Consider the following 25,848-nt stretch of genomic DNA (forward strand, 5'->3'; position numbering starts at 1 on the left):
CAAGAAGAGCTAGCTGAAGCCTGGAACGATTATGCATTCTATTTATTGTTGCATCTTGAATAAATATAATTAAAGAGCTCTCTCTATTGTGTTCTTGCTTGTATTTTTTTAATTAAGTACAGCGGGAAGAAGGAAGAGGCCTAAAGCTTCATTGTACATTTTCCATGGAAAAACATTTGTTGTAATAGAAACCTGAATAAATTCATGACTTCGTTGAGAACAAAAGCCTATTAATTTAACCAGTTGCTTTGAGAACAGCAATCGCAGTTCTTAATAGGCTGCTTTGTCTTTTAAACATGATGCACTAAACAATAATTGTAAAATTTACATGTTAACGCAGCGAACTAGCGTAAAACACGGTTAGTACACGACTGTACTTTAGGGTTGATAAAGAAGTCCATCATAGAACTTATTCATAAATTAAGAAAAATATGAATATCATTCATATCTTAAAAAAATAAATAATATGTTTATATTATATGTGTTAACAGCTCACCCTAATAGACTCCAATAAACAGGAAATAAAATCTAAATTAATTAAAAAAGGAAATCTAACTGTTGACTAATTTATAAAATAAGAAATGACTCTAATAAAATAGGAAAACGTTCAAAAAACTAAAATTGCTCTGAAACACGTCGAAACGTGGATTCTGGCTTGAAAACCCCCCTAACTGAGGAATCAAATAGTTATGTTGTCGGGTTCGAAACGAGCTATCTGTTGATATCTTATGGTCTCATAACTTCTCCGGATCTAAAGTTATGACTGTTCTAAGTTAGCATGTTCGTGTTTGGGCTATAAACGCTGACCCTCTCCAGAATTCATCTACTAAACATTTTACCTCATGTTACCACCCAATTTAGAGATAATATAATTCAATAGTCAATGAAATCTGGAAAAATATCATACCGTACAATAACCTTAAATAAACATTTTGTTGCTTAAAAACAAAATATTTCCTTCGAGTTAAGTTAGTTACAGACTGGTACGTAATTTATGCCTCCATCCTCTTCCTTAGTCTACCATTTATGTTCTCTTCCGACTCACCAAACCAGTCAAGAATAAAACTTTTATGACTCCCAATCATGTGGCTAAAGTTGTACAAGCAACCGATGTGCTTCCAATTCTTGTGTAAAGTCCCTGTTCACCTTCTACAGACAATGTGTGTCGAACCAAGTAGCTCGTGAGCTACTCGGCTGACTCCTGACTAACTCAGATTTGACTTGCGAAAAGATGAGCAGTTCCCGAGTTCGAGCTCCTATTCAAGCTCGTGAAAGCTATCAAGATTACAAATTTTAGATCGCTAAATCGCAATTACCTTAAAACAAGACAAACAGCCGCAAAATCCGTACCCTTCAAACTCATTTCACACCTCCGCCATCGTCGTCTTCAGTTCTTCAGACCATAAAACTGAGACCCAGTCACACACCACCATTGTTCAATTTGAGACCTTCATTGAGCTTGGGTTCTTCACACTGCAATGTTGAGATTGGAATGCAAACATCTATTTAATGTGTAAATATTCTTTCCTTATATTGCTCGGATTTCATGTGACTGAGAAATCCTAGCATAATTGTTGCTTTCCTTTATTGCATATTACACTGTACAAATAGAGTTGTACAAAGCATATGAGATATAACAAAATCAATAGAAAAAATACAGACATTGATTTTGTATCTTTTCTTTCTTTTTGGCAATCTTTGGCAGACACTCTGCTACTCTCGCCATCTTCTTCTTATTCCCTTTCTTCTTTTCTAACTGGTATCAGAGCAGATCAATTGAATAAGCTTCGCTCAACCAACCTCTTTCATTTTGTCCCTGCAATACAAACAAAAGCTCAGTAGAATCCCTTCATTACTTATATTTTTTCAATTTTTTTAATGGCCCAAGATCCAACAAACCAAGCCCACACTACTGCAGCCAACCCAAATATACGATAAGCCCAAACACCATAACATCAATCAACCCAAAACCACCAACACAAATGGGCCCCACCCACAAATGGAACCTTGGACCATTTCCTACAAACCAATCTGGCCTAATCCCTTTTCATACCTGTTTACATTTTTGGGTTACCCCATGGATCAAAATGCCCAAACGGGTCCAGAACTCTACCCACACAGCAACCTTTCACATTTCACATGATACCAACCATCACCCGCCACCTTGAACAGGCGACGTTTTGTATACTCTAGCGTTGATGGCCCAGAAATAAACCTTGTCAAAATAATCTTGACCAGGGCGAGAAAACTATGCCATATGGGCTAAAGATTTCCGTCGAGCCCTCATCACCAAAGACAAGAGGGTTTCATCGACGACACATTCCCACACACACAGAACCCAACTTCTCCAACAATGGCACAGATGCAATATGCTCGTTCGTTCATGGATCCAATTGCTTATCACCAAAAGTGGTAGCCAGATTACCACCAACCAACATTGCGATTTAAACTTGGGCACACATCAAAGAAATGTACAACAAGTTAGATCTTGCCTAAACCTTCACCCTCAGGCAACATCTCGCTGAAATCAAACAAACAAACATCAATGTAACCACATATTTCACAGACTCTCGGCGGCATGGAATGCCCTAGATGTCCCGAAGAACAAATTGATGCTCCACCTAAATACTCTGACAATTTCAGCAAATCCGAGACCAGGTATCCTAAGCCACTTCCTTATTGGCCCAAATGACGGATTTGTGCCCTTTCGACACAGATCCTCGTCACCATACCACCACCACCTTACGTTGCGCCTTTCAACTTGCCATCTAAGGCGAGAGCCAACGGCAACTACTTGTGGATGGCCCCTGCAAAGAGAGTCAAGGCCTTCGTCGTGCTAAACTGGTAACCCATAACCCTCTCTAATTTTTTATTATATCTCAATTGAAAAGGCTGCTAGGGTTTACAAATGGAAAGGGCTTTTTTTATCTGAGCCAAGCAATGCCCAGATGCAAACCCTACATCTGACGGCTCTAGTTGCTCTTTTTATTGTCAAATGCAAATGGGCAAATACTATAATGGGCCCAATTTTAAATCCACCCGCCCCCAATGGATCTCATGTCAATATGGACCAAGTTCAAATAATGGCCCAACAGCCAGCAAGGTCCAATTGGCAAATTGGGCCTAGTCAACAAAATTGGCACAATAGGCCGGGCAATTCAAGTAAGGCAGGTCCAAATTCTACTATGATTATTGCAGGCTGCGTAACCACCAAAATATAAATGCTGGTTGCATGGTATCCATCCAAGGATAAAAATGCCAAGCCTTCTAGTTATCAAGTTTCCAGTACATCTGGAGATTCAGTATCAGTCACATACTCACCCCTGAACAATATGCTCAACTTTTGCAAGTGCTGAACAATTTCACAGACTCCAACACATCATATGTAGGTACTTCTTTGTGTTCTAATTTAATTAAAGATGATATCTGAATAATTGATTCAGGGCTAGTGACCACATTATTTGTAACCCTAAATATTTCCATCATACAACAAACACATCCAAGTACCTCTGTTCTCATGCCCAATGGAAATATTACCCCGCCACACCATAGATGTCCAACTTAGCAAACCTTAGTCCTAAAAAATGTGCTGTTTGTCCCTGCATTTCACCTAAACCTCATCTCAGTATCTAAGATATGTCAAGATAAAACTATCTTTTACGATTTTTCCTGATAAATGTGAATTTTAGGACCCTTCGACTGGGACACTGATGGGCTTGAGTAGAATGAATAATGGTCTTTATTACTGGGCAACTGATGTTTTTTCTCCTGTTTTTCCTAATTGTATACCAATAAGCTTTCATTTTGTAATACAAACATTAATAAAGCATCCTATATTTTACATCAAAGACTAGGTCACAGTGATCTATTCCCCAACCAAAATATCCAACCTGTCCACTTGCAAACAAACTCGACACACATTTTCCCATAGCACATCAACCACACCACCATCCTTTTGCCCTTATACACCTTGACATTTGGAGACCCTATCACACTCCAAACCTGATGGTCTAGGTTTTTTTTCACCATTTAGATGATTTTTCCCGAGGACTTGGTGTTTTTTTAATGCAGTCCAAAGATCAGACATTTCCCACATTAAGAGTTTCTTAGCTATGGTCAGACCCAATTCAAAACTTCAGTCCAATGGGTTCAATCTGACAATGCTAGGGATTTCTTTAACCACAACCTTCCTCATTGTTTTCGTCTCTTGGGATCCTACATGAGAGCTTCTGCACCTATACTCTCCAAAATGAGGTAGTTGAGCATAAACATACATTTACTAGAAGTCGCCCTGCCCTGAAACACCAAACCACCCTCCCTACTGTTTTGGGGTGAATGTGCGGTCACAGCCACCTATTTAATCAATCGCATGCCAACTCGTGTGCTTAGAGCAAAACACCATATGAGTTACTTTTTTGTAAACCTCCTCCAAGTGTTCAAGATGTCTCTATTATTCAAAAGTTCTGGATCACATACAATTCCGACCACGGGCTACTCCTTGCATCTTCATAGGCACCCTACGCTGCAAAAATGGACATAATTTATGATCCAGCAACTAAAGATTTTCAGTCTCCCATAATGTTTCATTTCACAAAGACTAGTTTCCTTATCAAGATGTCGTTTCCAATTCAAATCCACTTCAGATGACACCATTTCTGGAAGATGGCTTCCCTCACATCCTTCTTGTGAATGATACTTGTTCCAAATGCTCCTAACCTACAGTTGATCTTGGGTCTCCTCTACTTAAAAGTAATCTCCTCCAACACTTCTGTTTCTGTATCACTGATAGAATCCCTGGTCCTCCTACACGCTGCTCTAGCGCACAACTGACCTCCTATTTGGGCTACTGATTATGATTGCCCACTATACAGACATGTACAGGTATTCCTATCCAACATCCAACTATGTGAGCTATGATAGATTATCTCATTCCCACAGGGTCTGTATTAGCCAAATATTTGGAACGAGAACCTTCAGTTATTCTAAGCTGTTTCCCATGCACACTGGCGTCAAGCCTGTTGAAGAATTATCTACTGTTGCTTTAAATCACACATGGGATTTAGTACCTCGTCCGTCTCACAGGAAACCTATTGGCTGCAAGTGGGTCTATAAAATCAAACACATATCTGATAGGTCTATGAAAGATCAAAAAGCTTGGTTAGTTGCTAAAGGGTTCACTCAACGTGAATGTTCGATTATGTTGAGACTTTTCCCCCAGTGGCAAAACATTCACTGTCAAGCTTTTTTTTACTGTGGCTTCTGTTCGTGATTGGACCCTGCATCAAATGGACATCCAAATACTTTTCTACATGAAGATCTTCATGAAGAGATTTATATGGATGTTCCGCGGGACTTCAACGACAGGGGTAGAATCAAGTATGTCATCTTGAAAGTCCTTATATGGTTTAAATCAGGCTTCCCGACAGTGGAATGAAATTATGCACTTACAAGCCTGGGATTTTCCCAATCCAAATATGATTATGCTTTCTTCTCAAAACAAAGGTACACTTTTATTGCTCTTATTATATACGTAGATGACATCCTGATCACAAGAAATGATGAAACAACCATCAAGACTCTAAAACAGCATCTCAAGAAACATTTTCGTATCAAAAATCTGGGGGACCAAAGTACTTCCTTGGAATTGAAATTTGCTAGATCTCCAACTAGGATTTCCCTATCAAAGGAAATATGTTCTAGAACTTGTATCTGATTCTGGATTATCACATGTAAACCAATTGCCATTCCTGTTGAGCAAACTCCAAACTCCCACCCTCAAGAATATGACCAGGTAGTATCATCCTCAGAAATAGACCTACCATTAGAAGATGCTCACATTATCAAAGCCTTGTAGGTCGTCTTATCTATCTCACTAGGACATCCAGACATCAGTTATGTCGTCCACATCCTCACTCAGTCCATGCATAGGCCCAAACAGTCTCACATGGATGCAGCATAAAGGTAATCAAGTATTTGAAAGATGTACGGATTAGGACTAGTCTCGAAATGAAAGCCAGATATGATAAGCTTATGGTGACTCAGATTGGGGTACGTGTCTAATGACGAGACAGTCTCTCACAGGTTTTGTATAAAACTTGGAGAGCATTAATTTCTTGGAAAACAAAAAAAACAGTCCACTATATCTCTTCATCAGCAGAAGCCAGAGTAGAGTTATACTAAAACCACCTACAAGTTCACTTGGATCTTGGATTGTTAGAAATTCGATGGACAAGTAAAAGGCCTTTTTGTTTATTTTGTGACAACAAGTAGCCAACGACATTGCACCAAATCCAGTGTTGCGATGAGAACGAAACACATAGAGATTGACTGTCACTTCAAAGAGGGAAATTTAGGAAGGAATCATTAAAACCATGCACATTGGCACTGCAGAACAACCATCAGACATCTTCACAAAACCACTATGCAGCTGATAGCCTTCATATCTATTACCAAGCTTGGTGTTTACGACATTTACCAACCACGAGCTTGAGGGGGAGTGTTGAGATATGGAATGCAAATATTGTTTTAATGTGTATATTCTTTCTTATATTGCCCGATTTCATGTGATTGAGATATCCTAGCATAATTCTCTTTCCTTTATTGTCATATTACACTTGTATAATAGGAGTTGTACAAAGCATATGAGATATACACATACAATAGAAAAAATACAGACTTGATTCTATATTCTTCTCTTCTCTTTTTGGCAAACTTGGCAAACACTCATCTACCTCTCCATCTCATCTTCTTATTCCTTTTCTTCATTCTGACAAAATCCCTACCCTTCAAACTTATTTCACCTTCGTCATTGTCGTCTTCACTTCTTTAGACTGCAAATCTGAGACGCTAGTCACGCCGCTGTTTTTTAGCTACCAACCGTTCACCTTCTATTAAGACCTTATTGAGCTTGGGTTTCTTCACAATGCAAATTCTGAGACACCCTGTTGGAGCCTTCATCCAGCCTTCATTCATCTACCGTCTCCAACCTTCATTTGCCTTTCAATCGAAGCTGCTACAATGTCGAATATGTAAGTTTGCTGTTTGGGTCACACTGCAAATAAGTTTGCTGCTTAAAGTGATGTTAACTTAAAGGAATCTCTATGCATTTTTTTCTTTTTTTGCTATTTGTAGCCAAATGGAACTGCAATATCTTTGGCTACTGGTTTGTTGATGCAGAGAAGAGAAGCTTCATGGGTCAGGTGGATGCAAGAGAGAGAAACTGCTGATCTTGTTGTTGACATGATTCGGCAGAAGAAAATAGGATGCTTTGTTTCCCATAGACTGAATTCCATATGCTTAATGTTGCTTTTATTTTGTGTTTTGCTTTGAATGTTGTTTTTGATTAAGGATTGTTAATTTATAGTTTGTGTTTTGCTTTGGATGTTATTTGGATGAATGTTTGTTTAATTTGAGCTTATTTTTTTTACAATGTTGATTTTTGGATGAAGGTCTTCATTTCCCATGTTTATTGGATTTGATTTAGGTGAAGTTGATTGAATAATTGAATTTTTGGTTTTTTTTGAGTTTTTTGCTTTGAATCATGCGATTTTGGTGAATTCAATTTAAACTGCACAGAAGGCAGAAGGCATACTGCATGCTATATTTTTTTGTTTTTTTAATATTGGCTCAAATTCGGCTCGGCTTGGCTAACAAATATCCAAGCGAGCCGAGCTCGAGCCATCCATTTCTTAAAAGTCGAGCTCAATCTCGTGAGCCAGACTCTCTTGAGCTCGAGCCAGCCACTACGTGCTCAGCTCGGCTCGTATGCACCTCTAATTCTACTTAATTATGAGGCCCTTCAACTTTTCTGTATCAATCTTGCACCACTACACGCTAGTCGTTGTAGAGCAATGACACAGGCCTAGCAAGTTAGTAAAGATGGAGCTAATTTGATGTAAAATGTCTAGAGCTGAATTCCTTTATGAGGTCAAGCTTCAAAGCCCAGACGTGAGAAGACCAATTTTAAAACAGTCATAACTTTTGATCTAGAAGGAGTTACACGGCCCCATAATAATCAACGAAAAGCTCGTTTTGAGCCCTACATGCATTAACTTGGTTCGCGTTGGAGGATGTTTTTCGAGCCCAAAATCTACAGTTCGCGTGTTTCGGGGCTATTTAAGTTTTATGCGTGATTTCCTATTTTATTTAGGAGTTTTTTTTTTTTAAAATAATTTGGATTTTATTCCTTGTTAGGGTTGCTGTCACCACTAAGGGTGAAATCAAGTCAAGTCGAGTAACTGGTAAATCGAACTCAGACTCAAGCGCTATAGTACCGAGTTCGAGCCTGATTGAGCTGAGAAATCAAGTTCGAACTTGAACTCGTGCTTGAAATTAATTCGAGTTTATAATCAGTTTTTTTTTAGTTTAGTGAGTTTTATTCGAGTTTTAACGAGTTCGAACTATTCTTTTAAATTTTAATTACATATGACCTCTATTACTTAAAACTATAAACTTAACCATCAAGCTTGGAAATACTCGTGAATACTTGAGTCGAGTTCTACTGTGATCGAACTTGACTCAACAATGTCGAGTCGAGTTTGAGCCAACATCGAGCTGAGCTCAAGCCGCTTGCGAGTGGTTCGACTTGATTTTCTCCCTAGTCACCACCCTATAAATATTTTGTTCACTCTTTTTAAGACATTCAATGATTATTCAGATTTGATTTCAAACTTTATGACCTAAGTTTCCAAGATGAGACTTGTTTATCAATTCTAAAGGTATAATCGATTGTTAGCCTTGTTATCTAACTCGCTATAATCGCTCTTGTCTCTTTTTTTGAGAAAGTTTTAGACAATGCATTCTGTTGCAATACCACTCAGTCAATGGAAGTTATAAACATTACGTTATATACATAGTTTACTTTCTCATTGTTGTTTTGTGTTGTAACACAAGACATGTGAATATTTTTCATCTTAGACAACTAGTAGACACCAAATAGCTTCTTTGTTTTCACAAAGTTCGGGTTGAAAATTTTACAAGTATTTGCATAATTTGGATTTCAAAATGGATGAAAATACTTCTCATCACATAGAAGAAGGGTCATTTCAACTTTAGAGGAACTTTAGAAAACCTCTTGCCATCATGTTGATTTGGCACCTCGAGATTAATTCCCTTGCCTTTCCATTCGAGTTAAGTTTTTCCTCATTACAGTTTTACAAATTTGATTGAGTCGCAAAGCTGGAAAAATTAACAAAGTACATAAGATTTGCACATACAATGGGAAAATATACCTGTCAATCGATCTTCATAAAACAATTCATGGAATTAAGTTTTGTGGCGTTTACGAGCTGAGCTGATCAGGTCTAGTATTTGTAGAGAGCACATCAGATTTTCATCGACATTTAAGATGGCACCACATTGTTGCACTCTCCCATATAATTGGGTGCCGAAATATAGTTCCAAGCTGCTTGCTGGCAAAGAACTCGTATCCATCCTCCCCAACCTGCAGAAAATAAAGAAAAAGGGATGAATATATATAATAACGTAGACACTGACTAAAATACACAGCTATATAACAGGTGACCTCGTGGCTCGACAAATGAGATCTAGATCATGTTTCTGCAGAAATTCTGTCACTTGATCTGAACCAAACGTTTGCCCGGCTCCCCTGCCATTATTACCTCCAACCTTGAAAATCTTGACTGGGATCTGACCACAGAAGATCACAGACCAAACCTGAATATGGTACATCAGTCGGACGTTTGTATTTCTCTAATTTGATCCAAATCATCCAACTCTTCAGATATGCCTCCATGCATGCAGAGGATTTTCTCATCAATTAAGGCTGCAACTGAGACAGTCAAACAAACTATGAATGTGTCCCATAGTCGAGACTTGAATCTTCTGATACACTCTTTCTAAAACCATAGTCTTTGCTTATAGAAGCAGTTTCGTGGTTTCCTCTCAAGAGAAAAATTTTAGGATACTTAATTTTATATGCAGGAGAAGACATATTGTTTCCAGGTTTTGCTTGCCACGGTCCATAATCGCCCAAAAATAAGTGTTGGTATTTGGAGGGTAACCACCAGGATCAAAAGTCTCAAGAGATCAGGATATTGACCATGGATGTCACCTGCATTTCAAAAACAGAACTCTTGAAAATATGCAACCTTGGTGTTCAAGAAAACTATGGACATGGCCCATGGGTGAATAATCGAAATCAAGCAATCAACCAAATGCAATATATAAATTACTGAAAAGTATATATGGTAAAAGTACCACAAATCTTGATGGGTGCTTCAAGCTCTAACAAACTGGGCTGTTTCAAGAAAATCTTTTGAGACACCACACACAGTTGCCGGATCTCGAACTCGCACAATGGGATATGCTTTCCGATCCATCCCGAAGCTGCAATATCATTAATATATCATCAATAGTCCTTGCTCATCTTTTTTTCAGCTTAATTTCTTCCACAACAAAGAGAAAGTCGATATTATTATATCAGCTACAGAAGAGAGTTGCCCCACTGAAGATGGTGGTGGGGGAGAGAGAGGAGAAATGATGAAGCTGATGTCTTCATCAGAAGGATGAGAACTTCAGACATTGTGCTGAGATTTAAAGAGTGAATATTATTTTTATTTGTTCAAAGAGAGAAGTAGAGTTGACTAGATGAAGAAAGGAGAATGGTAAATTTTCCCGGAATATTTTTTCTTCTTCTCTGTCAATGTTCTAGTAGTTCTTAGATTAACAATAACATAATAAATTAATAATTTTTTTTTTTTTTTTTTTTTTGATGAATGAGGTATTAGGGCCAGTTTACGCGCACCTCAACTAATCCCTTAAGATTCTAGAACTATCAATCGGATATGAGCTCTAGTGACTACCCATATTAGCAACTGAGGAGGAACTCAAATTCAAGATCTTTTGAGTAATACACCGAAGAGTCTCTATCGAACCAGCTAGAGGTAGTTTAATAAATTACTAATTGTTTGTTGCTTCTTGATCTAAGTTGTTTCTTGATTTTATGTTACTAAAATGATTTTGGCTGGCAGAATATGATAGAACATGGGTAATTAAAAACAGAACAAATTGATATTAAATACTTTTTTCCATTGACTGACTTCTTGGTAGTAATATATTAATAGTAAGTTGGAACCCAGCTTGACAAGTTGCCACAGATATACATTGCATAGTTTTGCTGAGGCATGATTTTATTCTATAATTTTGCTGTAGTTCTTGGTTCTATTAACTACTGTATATTATATTACCAACCTGTTAAGACAGCTATTAGGGATGTGCAAAGCTGGGTATCCGATTCAGTTTTATATTTTTCTGATCTGATCCGAATGAAAGCTAATATGAATCCGATCGGGATTTCATATGATCCGGTTTTGATTCGAATTTGCGTGGAAAATATATTCCCCCCTGAAATTTTGAAAAAAAAATTAGTACCCTCGCCACATCAACATTTTATTTTGACCCCCAAAGTTGTCATTCTTTCAGAACAGCCCACATACTTTATCACTTTTCACCTAGGACCCCGAAGTAACTTCTTAAAACTTGTAGTTATGGACAAAACTGGATCAAATCCGGATATCCGGTTTCTTTGTAGAACCGATCTGCTATCTGACCCGGAAATCGGATCTTCCAAAAATTGATATCCAAATCCGATCTGAATTTTCGGATATCCAGATTTTTTTGTACACCCCTAACGGCTATGGCAACTTGTCAAGATAGACCAATTCATAATAAAAAAAATTGATGAAAAACTACTTGAAATTCTTTCCCACAATTCACATGACAAGGGCCTTTCCTGTCCTCATAAATCTATGTAAGTCATGATTTGCTTAGTTTGAAGTAATCAGAACAAGTTTCAACTTATCTCTGGCTGTTTTTCAAGGGCAGAATTGAAGCAGTACTGTTCTATATCACCAAAATTTGAAGATATGAACTCAAATAATAAATTCATTCAACATAAAGAGTATATTCATACACATATTCCAAATGTGAATAAAATTGATGCAGAAGTAGCTCCAAGAAAATTTAATACCAAAATCAAGATCAAGGAAGTAGCTTGTGGGCACGTTTTTGCTGTAGGCTCCTTTGAGATATAAAGCTAGTACCTCCATCTTTTCCCAAAATTTATGATACTTTCATCTAATTCAGTCAAGCTACATTCTTCTGCACCAGACTCTTGCGCTTCATCTCCCGCATCCGCAGTTGCATTATCGGCAGCCACATTACAAATATGTTACTCTGCTTTGTATTTGTCGTTACATCTGCTTGTTATCTCCAGTGAATTGTCATCCAGAGATGGAACAAACATGAACCAAGTTTAGAGAATGAAATCTGGGAAATATGTGCTCAAGAAGAACAGGTAATTCACAAATTTTGCTTTAGAGTCATATCATTCTAGCATTCCATAGTGGCTGTCAATATAGTCTTACCTCAGAGATTACTCATCCAACATAAGCAATATAAGGAGCAACTACCCATGTCAAAGTGAAAGGAACCAACTAATCAAATAAACAATAGAAATTGAGGTTAGAGAGCTTTATTTCGTGACACTTCCCATTTCTCCTGTCCTGGTGAGATCCCCTGTAGCATGACAAAATGTACCAATCTATCAGGTTAATTTGTGCACTTGCATGTCCTTGAATTTCTTCTTCTTGGGTTATAATTAGTGAAACCTCCCATAATTTTTCAAAAGAATATGTATTGAAGGTTAAGCAAGGCAAAAAAGTTAAAAATTTGTTCCCAAATTCTCATAAGGGAATTATAATAAAATAAACATTGTTCACTTACCTGGACAGTGCCAGTAAACCAAGTGTGAAGTAATTTGATGCATGAATCTTCTTCCCAGAATCAAGATAGAGGTCTCAACTTGATGGAACATCTTTTCTTGCAGCCCCAAATTCTGAAGCTAATGCCTCCATCTTTATCGAAACATTTTCCATTAAGCTAAAACCTAAAACCTCCAGTCTTTTGCATATTATTCTTTTGTCGAATACAGCTAGGCCTAGGCTACAGTCTTTTGCATCACATTAAGTTCCTTTTCTGCATCTGCATCTGCCTCCTGCACTTCCTCACTCTCTTCTGTTTTATCACTCTCGTCCTCAATTGCCACAATCCTGTTTCCATCTGTGTCATCAATATTCTCCTTTCTATCATTACATTGCTCTGCTTTATCTTCAAACCCAAGATTTAAGGATGACAGTATCTCCAATGAAGTGTCATCCTGATAGAGCAAATACTTATCAAGTTCAGAGAAGGGAACACAATTATTTACATAATTTTGCCATCTACAGCAAAAGTATAGACATTATGCAATCGCCAAAATTTGATGAGAGATTGATTCTTTGTATATTGTTGGACTAATTTTCAAATATCTTAATTCAAACCTTAAAAATCAAGTGTGGCAATTTATCAAACATTTGGCATGTCTGAAGCAACCCAATAATTTCAAGTTAAAAACAACCATCAACAAACCAGAACAGAGTCAAATTATAACATAGAATGGATCAAACACTCACAAGCACAAGAAAAAACATAAAAATTGATGCAGTTCAACCACAATTAAATTTATAATAACAAATGCAAATCATGTTTTACATATAAATTTGACTATGGAAGATCACAATTCTTCTAAATGGGAGGGATTGCAAACTTACCTCAGAGACGATGCATTCAATATGAGCAAAAAAGCGGCATTTCTCACATCTATAAACATGATGCTTCAGATACAGTGGTCTATTACAAACATCACAATAACAGCCTTTTGAATAATCATCTTCTACAATTGAATCTACAAGTGTAAGGGGATGCCAGTGACATTTATGCTCCACAATTTTGGGTATAGGTACGCATTGGAGATGTAGCCTGATCCCACAACTCACACAGCCATAATAAGACCCAGATAAATAAAGGTTACAGCAATCACAAAACCATGTTTCCGCATTCACATCCTTGAAATAAAACAGATTATGCCTGTGGCACTTATGTTTCAATGAGCGTGGAGTTGCTTCAACGCAAGGAACATGAAAGAAACATTGACAAGATCCGCACATTAGGCTGAATCCCTGAATCAAATAACCACAAGCATCACAAGGGTTGTGCTTTTCTTGAAATTCCTCATAAATATCACAAAAGCGAAGTCGGTGTTGGGGATGAAGTGGGTGTTGTTCAACACATTGAGGAATCTCCGAACAAGATTCATGAATCGTGAACTCACAATCACGACAATAATATGCCGAATCAGAAATGCCATATTCGCAACAATGGCAACTCGAACTGCATCCCGATACATTGCAGAGCTTCAGCTCATGCTTGTGGCAGAAATGTCTGATGGTGGCTTTTTTATCTCTCTCCAGGACCTCATGAGGGGAAAGAGAATCATCTTTTAACAAAGCGCACTTTAAATCAAGATTGAAAGAGCAGAGGCTGCAACTGAAACCGAAGTTGCAGTACAAATCTCTACATCGAACACAGAGGAGAGGAGGGTAGGGGTGGGAAAGTAAGGTCAAAGGGTGTTGAGAGTGAAGAGGATGCGAAATCTCGGTGGGCAATTCGGCGCATGGTTTGTGAAGACCAAACCTGCAAGCTTCACAAACATAGGCCGGAGAACCGTCGCTGATGGCTTCAAAGCACCCACTGCAGCAACCATCGCAGTAGTGGTAAAAATTCTCCTCCTGTAAAGTCAACTCGTGGCCGTGGCTCTGGTGATGAATTGTCTCCATATTCAAAACTCATGCAGGAGACACTGAAATGGCCATGGTAGCAAAATGGCCAGTTGGTATCCCGGTTTTATTTATTCTAAATTACTACCCATTGGGGGCGTTTGGTTCAGGAATGTTAGATTACGTGAATATTGGACATTGGAAAGATAGATTACCTGGAAGATTACTGAGAATCTTTAAGAAAATATGTTTGGTTAGTGTGGGTATGTTATATTAATATGTTTGGTTATGGGAATAAATTGGTGGGTATGTTATTTAAATTACTAAATTGACCCTCTTTTAAATATTAATATAATATATTTATTATTAATTTTTAAATAATTTTTAACCCCCAATATTTCAGATTTGGCTAAAACACCCCCGCTTTAAAAAAAACTTTAATTCATGACGAAATCCCCCCACTCCTGCCACCACCTGCCGCCACCGCGAACAACCGCCGGAAAATCGCCAGAATATGGCCGAAAACGGTCATATCGAAGCCTCCGGAGCCTCCACAAATTCCAGTGTTTTTAGGGACTCTGGCATTTTCCAGCGGTGGTCGTGGTGGTTGACCCGCTGTCGGCGGTGGTGGCTAGGTGGTGTGGTGGTGGTGGCTTAGTGGCAGTGGTGGTTTGTAAATTATTTTAAATATAAGGGTATTATGTCTAAAATTTTAATTAAACAAAGGTAAAATTGAAATAGGATATTAATGTAAATTTGTTTTAAAGTAGGGGTAATTGTCCAAAATTTTTATAATAAGGGATAAAATTGTAACAAAAAAACATTTGTTAAATACCACAACGCGTTTTGTAAATTTGAATCCGATTGGTTCGAGTCACCTGCTGACGGCCAATCGGTCTCCCCCACTATATCCACACACCATAACCGACCTTCTTCATTGCCAAGTAAAGTGTTAAAAAAAAAAAAAAAAAAAAAAAAAAGATGGTGATTTTGAACGGGAATTGATGATTAAGATATTAAGAGAGAGAGAGAGAGAGAGAGAGAGAGAGAGAGATAATCTTGGAGAAGGAGGTGTATAAAGCCGCGGAGAAGAAAATGGTAGAAGAAAAGAGGAGGAGAAGGAAAACGGCTTTTAGTCTTTTCCATGATCATAGACGGAATTCACTAACAAATAGTACAAAAGTGGGTATTTGTCATTTCCAAACTTTTGGGTACTAGATTGTCTTTAAGGCAAAGTTTGGGTAGGAACATAGTATTGGGCCGTTAAAACAACTTAACAAAATCTTAATAACAAAGTCAGTTTATTTATATATTTCTTTACCTATCACATATCTACACTTACTTGAAAAAAAAAAAAAAAAAATCTCTTCTTTTTCATCATTCCATGTCAAAAAAGATTTATATTCCGTTTATTGCAAGAAAATCACAATTTGTATATCAATCCTATTAAAATAATTTCTTTTATTTCATCATTCTTAAATTAATAGAATTTCTTTCTATTCCATTATCTCCACAAAAAAAAAAAAAAAAAAAAAAAAATCTTAATTACTATATGACAAGCAACTATGATGATCTCTAGCTCTTTCACATCAACCCTCTTAAAAAAATTATCTTTGATAGAAAATTTCATCTTGAAAGTTTGTTTTCCTTTATGATTCTTTTCTATATCAAAAAAACTTTTCTATAATATATATATGTAAAATATTATTTAAAAAAAATTCAACCCTCCCCAAAATAAAAAAGTAATGTTTTTTTTTTAATGACCGGACGTATCCAGACCAGCTTACATTAGGAATAAGAAGCGAGTCGAGCAGTTTACGAGCTACTCGAGCTCGGCTCGTGAAAAGCTTGAACTCGATTCGAAGTCAATCGAGTTGAGCTCGAGCTCAGGTGGCTCATTTAAGGGGTCGAGCCAAGTTCGATCTGGGCGAAGCACAACTCGATAGGCTCGCAAGCCTCATCACCCTCGAAGGGCCAAATCGCAAGTTTTGTAATTTTTTTATTTTCAAGTTTTTAAAATGACAAACAACTCCATTCTCACAATAAACTCGAAGCTCGAGCTCGAGCACCCACCCATACTCGCGAACTCGAGCTCGAGCCCAAGAATTCAAGCTTAAACGAGTTTAGCTCAAACTCGAACTCAACACTGTTCATCATAAACCGAGCTTGAGTATCCAGAGACTCAACTCGGCTCGGCTCGTATACACCCCTAGCTTATACGCACCTCAACTAATCTTCCGAGACCTTAGAACTACCGGTCAGGTACGAGCACCAATGACACCCCTATTAGCAACTGTGAGAACTCGAACTCAGGAAATCATATTAGATCATTCTCTTGTTCTTTTATCCTCAAGGGGACTTTAACTTAGAAAACCATGTTAGATCATTTTCTTAGGAGATCATGTTAGATCATCCTCTTACTTTTTTATCATCAAGGGAACTCGAACTTAGGAGACCATGTTATATTCTTCTTAGCTCTTTTACTATCAGGCCACCCCGTGGTGATTAAATAAAACAATAATGTTATGTACAGATAAAAAAATAAAGATTTGTATACAAACTGATGTGACAAAAAATGAATAAAAGAGTGAATACAAAAAGTCAAACTCATCATATTTACTCTTCCAATCATTTCTGCCACATCAATTTGTATAAAAATCATTGTAGGATTTGTTTGTACGTCTAATATTACTCAAAATAAAATATTGGTTTCACCCTTGTGCAGATTTTTTGCGGTTAAATTTATCCTTTAATAGTAAAAAAAAAAAAAAAAAAAAAAAAAAACTAAGATTACTAATCTTTTATTGCATATACTTATACATCATTACTACGTATATGATGATGTAGGTTTTCCTAATATGAACACAACATTGGTTGGTAATTGTGGGCAATTAGTTTAGACAAATTGGAATAAACCCACATTGGGGTAGTAGTTAACGAAGTGATTCCAAGTCCATGGAAAACAATTAGTCAATTATTGATTGAATTTGATATTAAAAGAAGAAGACTATAGTTAGATTCGTTGTCAATCAGCTCATCTCATGAAAAACATTGTTTAAATTTTTAGTTTTATTTTCTAATATTAATTACATCCATCCAACGTATTATGGCATGCATCATCATTCTATGTCATTATACAGATGGCCCTCGAATATATTTCAAATATTAAGCTTTCACTATATATCTTCCACAAATTTGGTTAAATATATAGCTACGATCACAGACGTAATCAGGATCTTTAGTGAGTGAGTTCAAAACATTTAAATTGATAAATTTACAATAAAATTTTGTGATGTCTATATGAATTTAAATGCGGTAAAAAATGTAAACATTATAAAATATAAAACCATTTTTTATTTTTTTCAAAGTTTGAGTTGATTCAATATGAATTTAAATGGGTCAAAATTGTAAATATTATAAAATATGAAGCTTTTTTATTTTATTTTTTTATTTTCTTTTTAAGTTTGAGTGGGTTCAATTGAACCCATATGTTATAGTGTGGCTACGACTAATCACATTTTAACGAGGCTTTGGAAGTAACTATATAAAAATTGCTTCTTGATTTGATTGGTTAATTAACATTAACATGCCAATAAATTTACAGTAGTAAGTATGACAAAAAATAATAGAATATTCTCGTGAATAAATGATTACTTTTGAGTTAATGTGAACCTAGTTAATGAATGATTTTTGAGTTGAAATTAGGCTCGTAAGGTAAGGTGTTTAATGGATTTCAAGGATTAGTTAAAATGGGTATAAGCTGGCTTGGATACTCCGATCATCCAAAAACACTAAAAGCCCTAAAACACTAAAACCCTAAAACCCTAAAAACCCTAAACCCTAAACCCTAAAACCCTAAAACAAAAAAAAAAAAAAAAAAAAAACCCAAACCCTAAACCCTAAACTAATGTGAACCTGGTTAATTAATGAATTTTGAGTTGGAATATTTATTAATTCCCACTCGTTACATGTGGTAGTTCTTTCTTTCTTTCTTGATTATTTAATTTGTGTCAACCAAACAATAAAATAGCTTGCATTATTGATTTTACTTTTTATTTATTAGGACAGTGACTCAAGGTAAACTTATATTATTCCTATTTGTCCTAAAGAAGTTTTAAGATGAAAAATTGTTCAAAGAACTTAAGCATGTTCTTGATATAGTATATCAAAACATTCAAAATTTAGTCAATTAATGAAGTCTATATATAATAACTTATAATCTACGTAGTTAAACTTTTGAACACTTCAAAACCCTAAAGAACTTTGACATAGAGATAAGATATATCATTATAGAACATCAGAAAGAGGACAAATTATAGGTAGAGATATTTCTAGTTTATTTTTACCCAGGGCAAGTTGTGGTTAAGATCGATGTATCCAGGTTAGAATTTTTCTATATATACTTGCTGCACAGATGGATATAGATACAGTAAATTGCAAGAGAAAGAGAAAGAAATTAAATCTCAAGAGTACGAGCATGGAAGAAATCTTGCACATGAATGGTGGAGTTGGAGAAACAAGCTATGCTACCAATTCCCTCCTTCAGGTCTCTCTATATTTCTTCACGGAGAAAGTGAGAAAAAGAGAAATAATCATTTACTTAAGTTCCAAACATTCATTAATTTATATTTGTTTTCTTTCAGAGGACAGTGATATCGATGGTAAAGCCTATACTAGAAGAGAGCATCCTGGAGCTTTATGGCACCTTGTTGCCTGAGTGCTTGAACGTTGCTGATTTGGGATGCTCCACAGGCCCTAACACTCTTCTTGTGATATCAGAGATCCTGGAGTCCATTGAAGCTGCGAGCCAGAAATCGAACCTTAAGTTGCCGTTGTTTCAAGTGTTCTTAAACGATCTCCCTGGAAACGATTTCAACACTGTTTTCAGGTCGTTGCCAGGTTTCTGTAAGAAGTTGGAGGAAGAAAGGGGCAGTAAGTTGGAGCCGTGTTTCATAGCAGGAGTTCCAGGGTCTTTTTATGGGAGGCTTTTTCATAACAAGTCATTGCACTTTGTTCACTCTTCATACGCTCTAATGTGGCTCTCCGAGGTTCAAATTCATCTTCTCCATTTCTCTATGTATCTTTAATTAGTTTTGTCTTCTTATGTATGTTAATTTATTGCAGCCACCAAAAGCTTTGGTGATTAAACCAGAGGCACTTAACAAAGGGAATATTTGCATTGCAAAAACAAGCACACCTGCCGTGTTTAAAGCGTACTATGAGCAGTTCAACAGAGATTTCAGTATGTTTTTGAAGTCACGCGGTGAAGAGGTAGTTCCTGGAGGGCGAATGATGCTAACAACCATGGGCAACTTAAGAAGTGATGATCCTCTTACCATTTGGGAGTTTGTTGGATTAAAACTCAACGACATGGTCTTAGAGGTAGGTATAACATAGCCCGACGTTATATGTGTTACTAAACATTTTTTTTTTGGTAACTAGTACATCATTAAAAGAGAGTAATAATGTACAGAGAGACAATAAAAAACCAGTTATCCTACCTCAGGATAGGTCCTGAGATAAAAACAAAAACAAAAACTTAATATACTGTGAACCAAATCTCCTCATCTTTGTCTATCTTAAACACGTAAAATATATGAGATAAGAGAAAACAAGCAAGCAAAAGAATACAAAGACAAAGACATCGTACCACAAGACATGTCTCGGGATATGATTCCCCCCCCCCCCCCCCCCCCCTAAAAAAAAAAAAAAAAAACTTAAATAAGACTAAAATCAACTATACACAACATCATTCCTACAAAGACATCCTACTGAACATATTTTTTGTTACTTCATTATAGATGTAGTTATTAAGTCACTTGATTTTACGACAAAATTTGTCCTTCAAATAAAACCTTTAACTAGTGCTATATTTATCCGAATCTCATTAATTATTTTTCAACCACTAATACTGATTAATATTCAGGGCTTGATCGAAGAGAAGAGCCTGGACTCTTTCAATTTATCATACTATGCTCCTACTGCAGAGGAAGTAAAGAAGGTGATAGAAGATGAAGGGTCTTTTACTCTGGAAAGACTTGAAACTTTCATGGTGGATTGGGACACTTATATAAGTAAAGCCGATTGTAGCCTCGATACGGAAGAAAGAGCAGCAATTTTGGCCACTGACATGAGAGCAGTCGGCGAGCCCATTTTGTCAAGTCAGTTTGGAGAATCCATCATGGATGATTTATTTATGAGATTCAAACGGGATGTTTTCGGCTATATGGAAGCACATGAATGCAAGTTCATCAATCTGGTTATCTCCTTGACTAGGAAGACCTAAACAATGTTTTGAATCTCTTCATTGATCTATATCATGGAATTGAGAACAGCAATCACACTGGTTAATGAGTTAGAATAAGAAATATGTGAAAATAATTTCTCGATGGCTTGCCGGCCAATGTTAATTATGAGGAAAGAAATCAAGTTTGATTGCTCAAGGGCTGCATAGTAGTAATATAGAAAAAATCAGCACCTCCTCAAGTCTTTATTTATCATCAAAATTCTCTTGTTATAATTGTGTAACCCACCCGTTTGAGTACTTCTACATATAAATCAAATTAATTGATTATTAACTTGGCTATCTATTAATATGCATGAAATAGCAGTAACCAAAATAATAAGATTGAGGCAGATAATTCAAATCATTGACGAAATTAATGAGAAATTATAATAAATAGCACTAATTTGAGGTCCAAGTTGAAAACTAGTACTTATTGGAAAGTCTTTTACAATATAGCATAATTCCATTTTATGGACGGAAATGCCCATTTTGACTTATTCTTCAACCCTTAAAACCCGTCAAACCCATTCTCTATAACTACTAGAGGTGTTCAAAAGAACCGGTTGGAACCAGAACCGGCGGGTACCCTGGGTTTGGTTTCGTTTCCTATCCAGAACCAATCGTCAATGGGTAGGTTCTGGTTCCAAATTTTTGGAACCGAAACCGAAATCAAGAACCAGGAACCAAGACTAATATAAAATAAAATTAAAGATTACGGGGGTTAATAAAAACTTTTGTAGAAAAAGTAACGTGAATACATTTATATTTATATTTCATAACTTTTAAAGTAAGTTGAATTGAATTTTGAGAATCTACCTTTACAAAGTAATGGAGTTTTTAATTTTGAATTTATAATTTTATTTTTGTTAACAAGTGCCAGGTGGGGGGTATTTGTAAGTTTTTAAGGGGTTTTTTTGCAATTTTAAAAACTTTTGGTGGGTCAGTAATTTTACAAGGTACCCAGAACCGAAACCATTGTTACAGGTTCTAGTTCTGGGTACTTAGGAATCGGAACCGTCGGTTCCGATTCCAAATCTCAAGAAACCGTCGGTTCCGATTCCGGTTCCTTCAAAAAATGCAGGGTACCCGAACCGAACACCCCTAATAACTACAATCCCTACTAAATCGAAGAATATTTATGTAGATAGGTGGTTAATATTGGTTGTTCGGGTTAATATTTAGATGGGGATGTTGAAAATTGAAGGATTTTGATGTTTTAGACAAAGTCTGAGACTGTTTATCAGCTGGATTTGACTGTTTAGGTATTCTAAGGTTGAAGAGAACTCCCATACCAGTCGATATGGGGGTATTAGACACTTTTCTTGCTAATATAGGGATATTTGTAATTTTACTTGGAAGACAACCCATTCAGACAATATAAAATTATTCTTTGTAAAAATTACATATACCCCTTATAGGTATGAAAAGTGTATGATACTCCCTATCGACAAGTTTCGGTCATTTTTAGTCATCTTCAACCTTAAGCTACCCAAACGGCTAAATCCGGTTATACCCCTATCATCCAAAAAACACAGATCCCCTAATCATTTCTACAATTGACAGCCATTAAAACCACCTAAATTCGCACCATCAAACAACAATCAACCCAATTTCTCTTCCTAAACCAACAACTCCATCAAAACCCTAAATCTAAAACAATACAACAAAATCTTAATTGCAAGTCAAATCGACTGAAATCCATGACCAAATCGAATAGCAAAATTGGTTTATAGGCTGGGTTTTCAAAGTCTTCGATGGAGGCAATGGTTAGGATGAGTTTGAAGAAGATGAGTGAATGTTTAAGGTTTGTTTATATATGAGAGCATTTTTGTCCTTCAAATTCCCGTAATATTAATTGGATTGTGCTATTTGTTGAAAAGGTTTTCAAAAAAGTGCCAGTTTTCAATTTCCTACCCAAAATAGTGCCATTTTATATAATTTCTCGAAATTAATTGATTAATTGACTATCTATTAATATGAATTTAGTTTGTTGAGTTGTGCTATATATAACCCTACTAAATAAGGGGGAAGCTTGAAAAGTATATTTGGCAGCTATGAAAAGGAAAGTTTAACAAATAAAGGCAATCAAATTTTTAAATTTTGATTTTTTTTTTATTACAGAAGTTATTAAATTTGTATTAATAAAATTAAAGGTTTTTTTTTTTTCTTTTTTACTTTACCTTTTTAAAGATATACATCATCTTGTTCATAATCCTTTAATTAATCCCCTCACCCCCCACAACCAAAAAAAAAAAAAAAAAAAAAAAAGACTAATCCTATGATTAAAAGTCAATTTATATTCAAAACTCACCCAATGGAACACATATTTTAAAAGAAAGAAAAATTAAGCCGGACTGGCATTGGTCATATTTTATGTAATGTGTTCTGCCGGTGATGTCAAATAACTTGTACTGTAATATAAAATTGTAAGTGGTTAATTAAAATACTTGAAGAGTCATAAAAAAAAAAAAAAATTAGTCTGTCGATGGTACGTAGCAGTTGATTCCAAATATTATTTTCAGAGCGTTGTTTAATTCCAACAATATTTAAGTTGTCTAAATGATCAGTTCTTCATGTTATTAACTCTATGAATTTCGGCTAAATATTTTATAGCAAGGTTTTGCAGATCGATGTTTATTATTAGTATGATTCTTTATTTTTTAGTAGAAAAATGATAAATGAATAAGTACAGAATATTTGCATTTTCTAAACGTAAAATAAAGAATAAAAAGAGAATTAAAACAAAAGCGAAAATGGTAATAAAAATGGCATCCTAAGTTTTATCTTCAATTTTTCATTCATTTCAAATGATATCTCATTCCTTAAATCGACATATAAATATAATTAATACAATAATAAAGGGGAAGTGATCTTGGATCTTTTAGACCCCATTTATTTGATCATTAACCCCAATTAAAAGATAAAATTGTAATATAAATATAACACAATAAAATAGCTTTAACTTACCTTTTTTTTTTTTAATGACTGTTGTATCTGGACCAGTTTACGCGCACCTTGATTAATTGCTGAAGTTTATTGAATACCCTACAAACTCAATGTTTCAAAGTAAGTCATAAATATTATAGTAGGTAACTTCAAGGTTCGAACTCTGGAAGTTAATGAAGGGAACAAACCTTTGACCGCTACCTTTTATCATTACCAATTAGAATGCTCTTCTTTTTGTCAATATCAGGAGTCTCCTACTACCAGTCAAATAATTCATGGTGTCTTGCGGCAAGACTCTTGCCACTTGAAAACTAGGGTTTTAAAACTTGCTGACTTTCCAACCAAGGTGCCTTGCTCACTTGAAGACGAAATTTTCAACACTTGCTCACTTCCTCCTATTTAGCTACTTTCATTCATTCATTCTTCCAATCACTATTTTTACACCATTGATCTTACCCATAAAATTTTATTAAAACTTTGAGTATTTTAATTAGACTTTTAAAGATTTTGAAAGGGTGTTAATTCAAATTTTAGAAGAAAAATATTTTAGAGTTTTACAATTTGGGTATTTCTTTATCATGCTTGAAATTGTAACTCCCTCGAGCCTAAGATTTTCTTTGAAATTTTGTTTATTTTGATTGATCAAACATTAATTTTTTTTTTTTTTAATCATTACAGGTGTTTAGGTTAGTTTGTGCTTACTTCAATTAATTTATCGAGACCGTGAAACTATTGATCGGATGAGAACCTCAATGACTAGCTCGATTAATGCATCAAACATGAATTTTGATATCAAGTTTTACTTTTCATACTAAAATATTAACTTTTATTCTAAATATAAATATTTACTTTCACTTAAGGGTTATTCAATTAAGAATTTTTTTTTTTCAGGAGTATCATGGTTTAGAAACCTTATACAAAGACAAATTAAAATGACATTTTTGACCCTTTTTAAATTGAGGAAGAGTTAATCATAATATATGTGAGACTAACGATCACTTCCTATTATGAAGTAATATAGTAATAATGCAATATACAGTCCACGTTGTATATTTACATCAAAATTTAATCTATAATAAAATTTAATATTAAAAGAAGAAATAAATAACCCTTACCATTAACATCAAAGTCTCTAAAAAAATTATTAATATCTAAAGCTTTTTAATTAAAAAAAAAAAAAATCTAAAGGATGAACTTAATTTGGTTCAAGAATCATGCACATGAGTAGGGCGGAGTGGGTATACCCAACCCAATTCCAAGAAACCAGAACCAAAACTAGAATTGATCGGTTTCTTGAATTTGGAATCAGAACCAGAATCGATCCGTTCTAGTTCTTGGGTACCCAAAATTGGAACATAAAACACAGGTTCTGGTTCCGGGTACCCTGTAAATTTCTATTCCCTCATGATATTCTAAATACTAACAAAAATACTCCTAAAAATTACCAATACACTCCAAAAAATTTATAAAAATTATCAATACACCTTGAGTACCCGTTGGTGCCACCTCGGGTACCTGAATCTCGATTCCAAGTTTGGTTCTTGAAGTGGTGGAATCAGACAGGACTGGTTCCACCAAATTTGGAACCAAAACCGACCCTGTGTGAGCCGATTTTGGTTCTTACCCATAACTGATGGGTGGGTACCCACCAATTCCAGGTTTACCAGTTACCCATGCTCAACCCTACAATATGAGAATTACTTTGACCTTTCTCGCTTCTGGAAAACGAATCAGTGCCGCATATTATATCCCAATACAATTTATTTATTTTAATTAAATTCATTAAAATGCCATGTACAGGTACTGATTCTTGAATACAAACAATCTTCACGTGGAAATAATTTAAATCACAATTTGCACATGTAACATATGTTCGATAACGTGGGATCACCCATACAGTATCAATATCGTGTTCATACTTTATTAATGACTATATATTATTGATTTTGAAGGCTTTATTGGTGGTTGGCAACAACATAGGACTAATTAATTAATTATAAG

The 25,848-nt window shown here is 35.6% G+C and overlaps 2 protein-coding genes and 1 pseudogene across 2 annotated transcripts; 1 reads left to right on the plus strand and 2 right to left on the minus strand.

Annotated features, from left to right (window-relative positions):
* Positions 1-9,264: 9,264 nt before the first annotated feature.
* Positions 9,265-10,543, minus strand: LOC116142577 (annotated as a pseudogene).
* Positions 10,544-11,833: 1,290 nt separating this feature from the next.
* LOC116142543 lies at positions 11,834-14,714 on the minus strand. The gene is made up of 3 exons (XM_031427979.1): positions 13,611-14,714; positions 12,745-13,177; positions 11,834-12,537 (listed from the first exon to the last, which is right to left on the minus strand). The coding sequence occupies exons 1-2, from the start codon at positions 14,673-14,675 to the stop codon at positions 12,959-12,961; spliced, it is 1,284 nt and encodes a 427-aa protein (XP_031283839.1). The 5' UTR covers positions 14,676-14,714; the 3' UTR covers positions 11,834-12,537; positions 12,745-12,958.
* Positions 14,715-19,062: 4,348 nt separating this feature from the next.
* Positions 19,063-21,159, plus strand: LOC116142553 (salicylate carboxymethyltransferase-like). The gene is made up of 4 exons (XM_031427990.1): positions 19,063-19,161; positions 19,259-19,663; positions 19,740-19,997; positions 20,542-21,159. The coding sequence occupies exons 1-4, from the start codon at positions 19,093-19,095 to the stop codon at positions 20,899-20,901; spliced, it is 1,092 nt and encodes a 363-aa protein (XP_031283850.1). The 5' UTR covers positions 19,063-19,092; the 3' UTR covers positions 20,902-21,159.
* The last annotated feature ends 4,689 nt before the right edge of the window (positions 21,160-25,848 follow it).

Source organism: Pistacia vera, unplaced genomic scaffold, assembly GCF_008641045.1.
Source record: "Pistacia vera cultivar Batoury unplaced genomic scaffold, PisVer_v2 Contig412, whole genome shotgun sequence".
In the NCBI taxonomy this organism is placed as follows: Eukaryota; Viridiplantae; Streptophyta; class Magnoliopsida; order Sapindales; family Anacardiaceae; genus Pistacia; species Pistacia vera.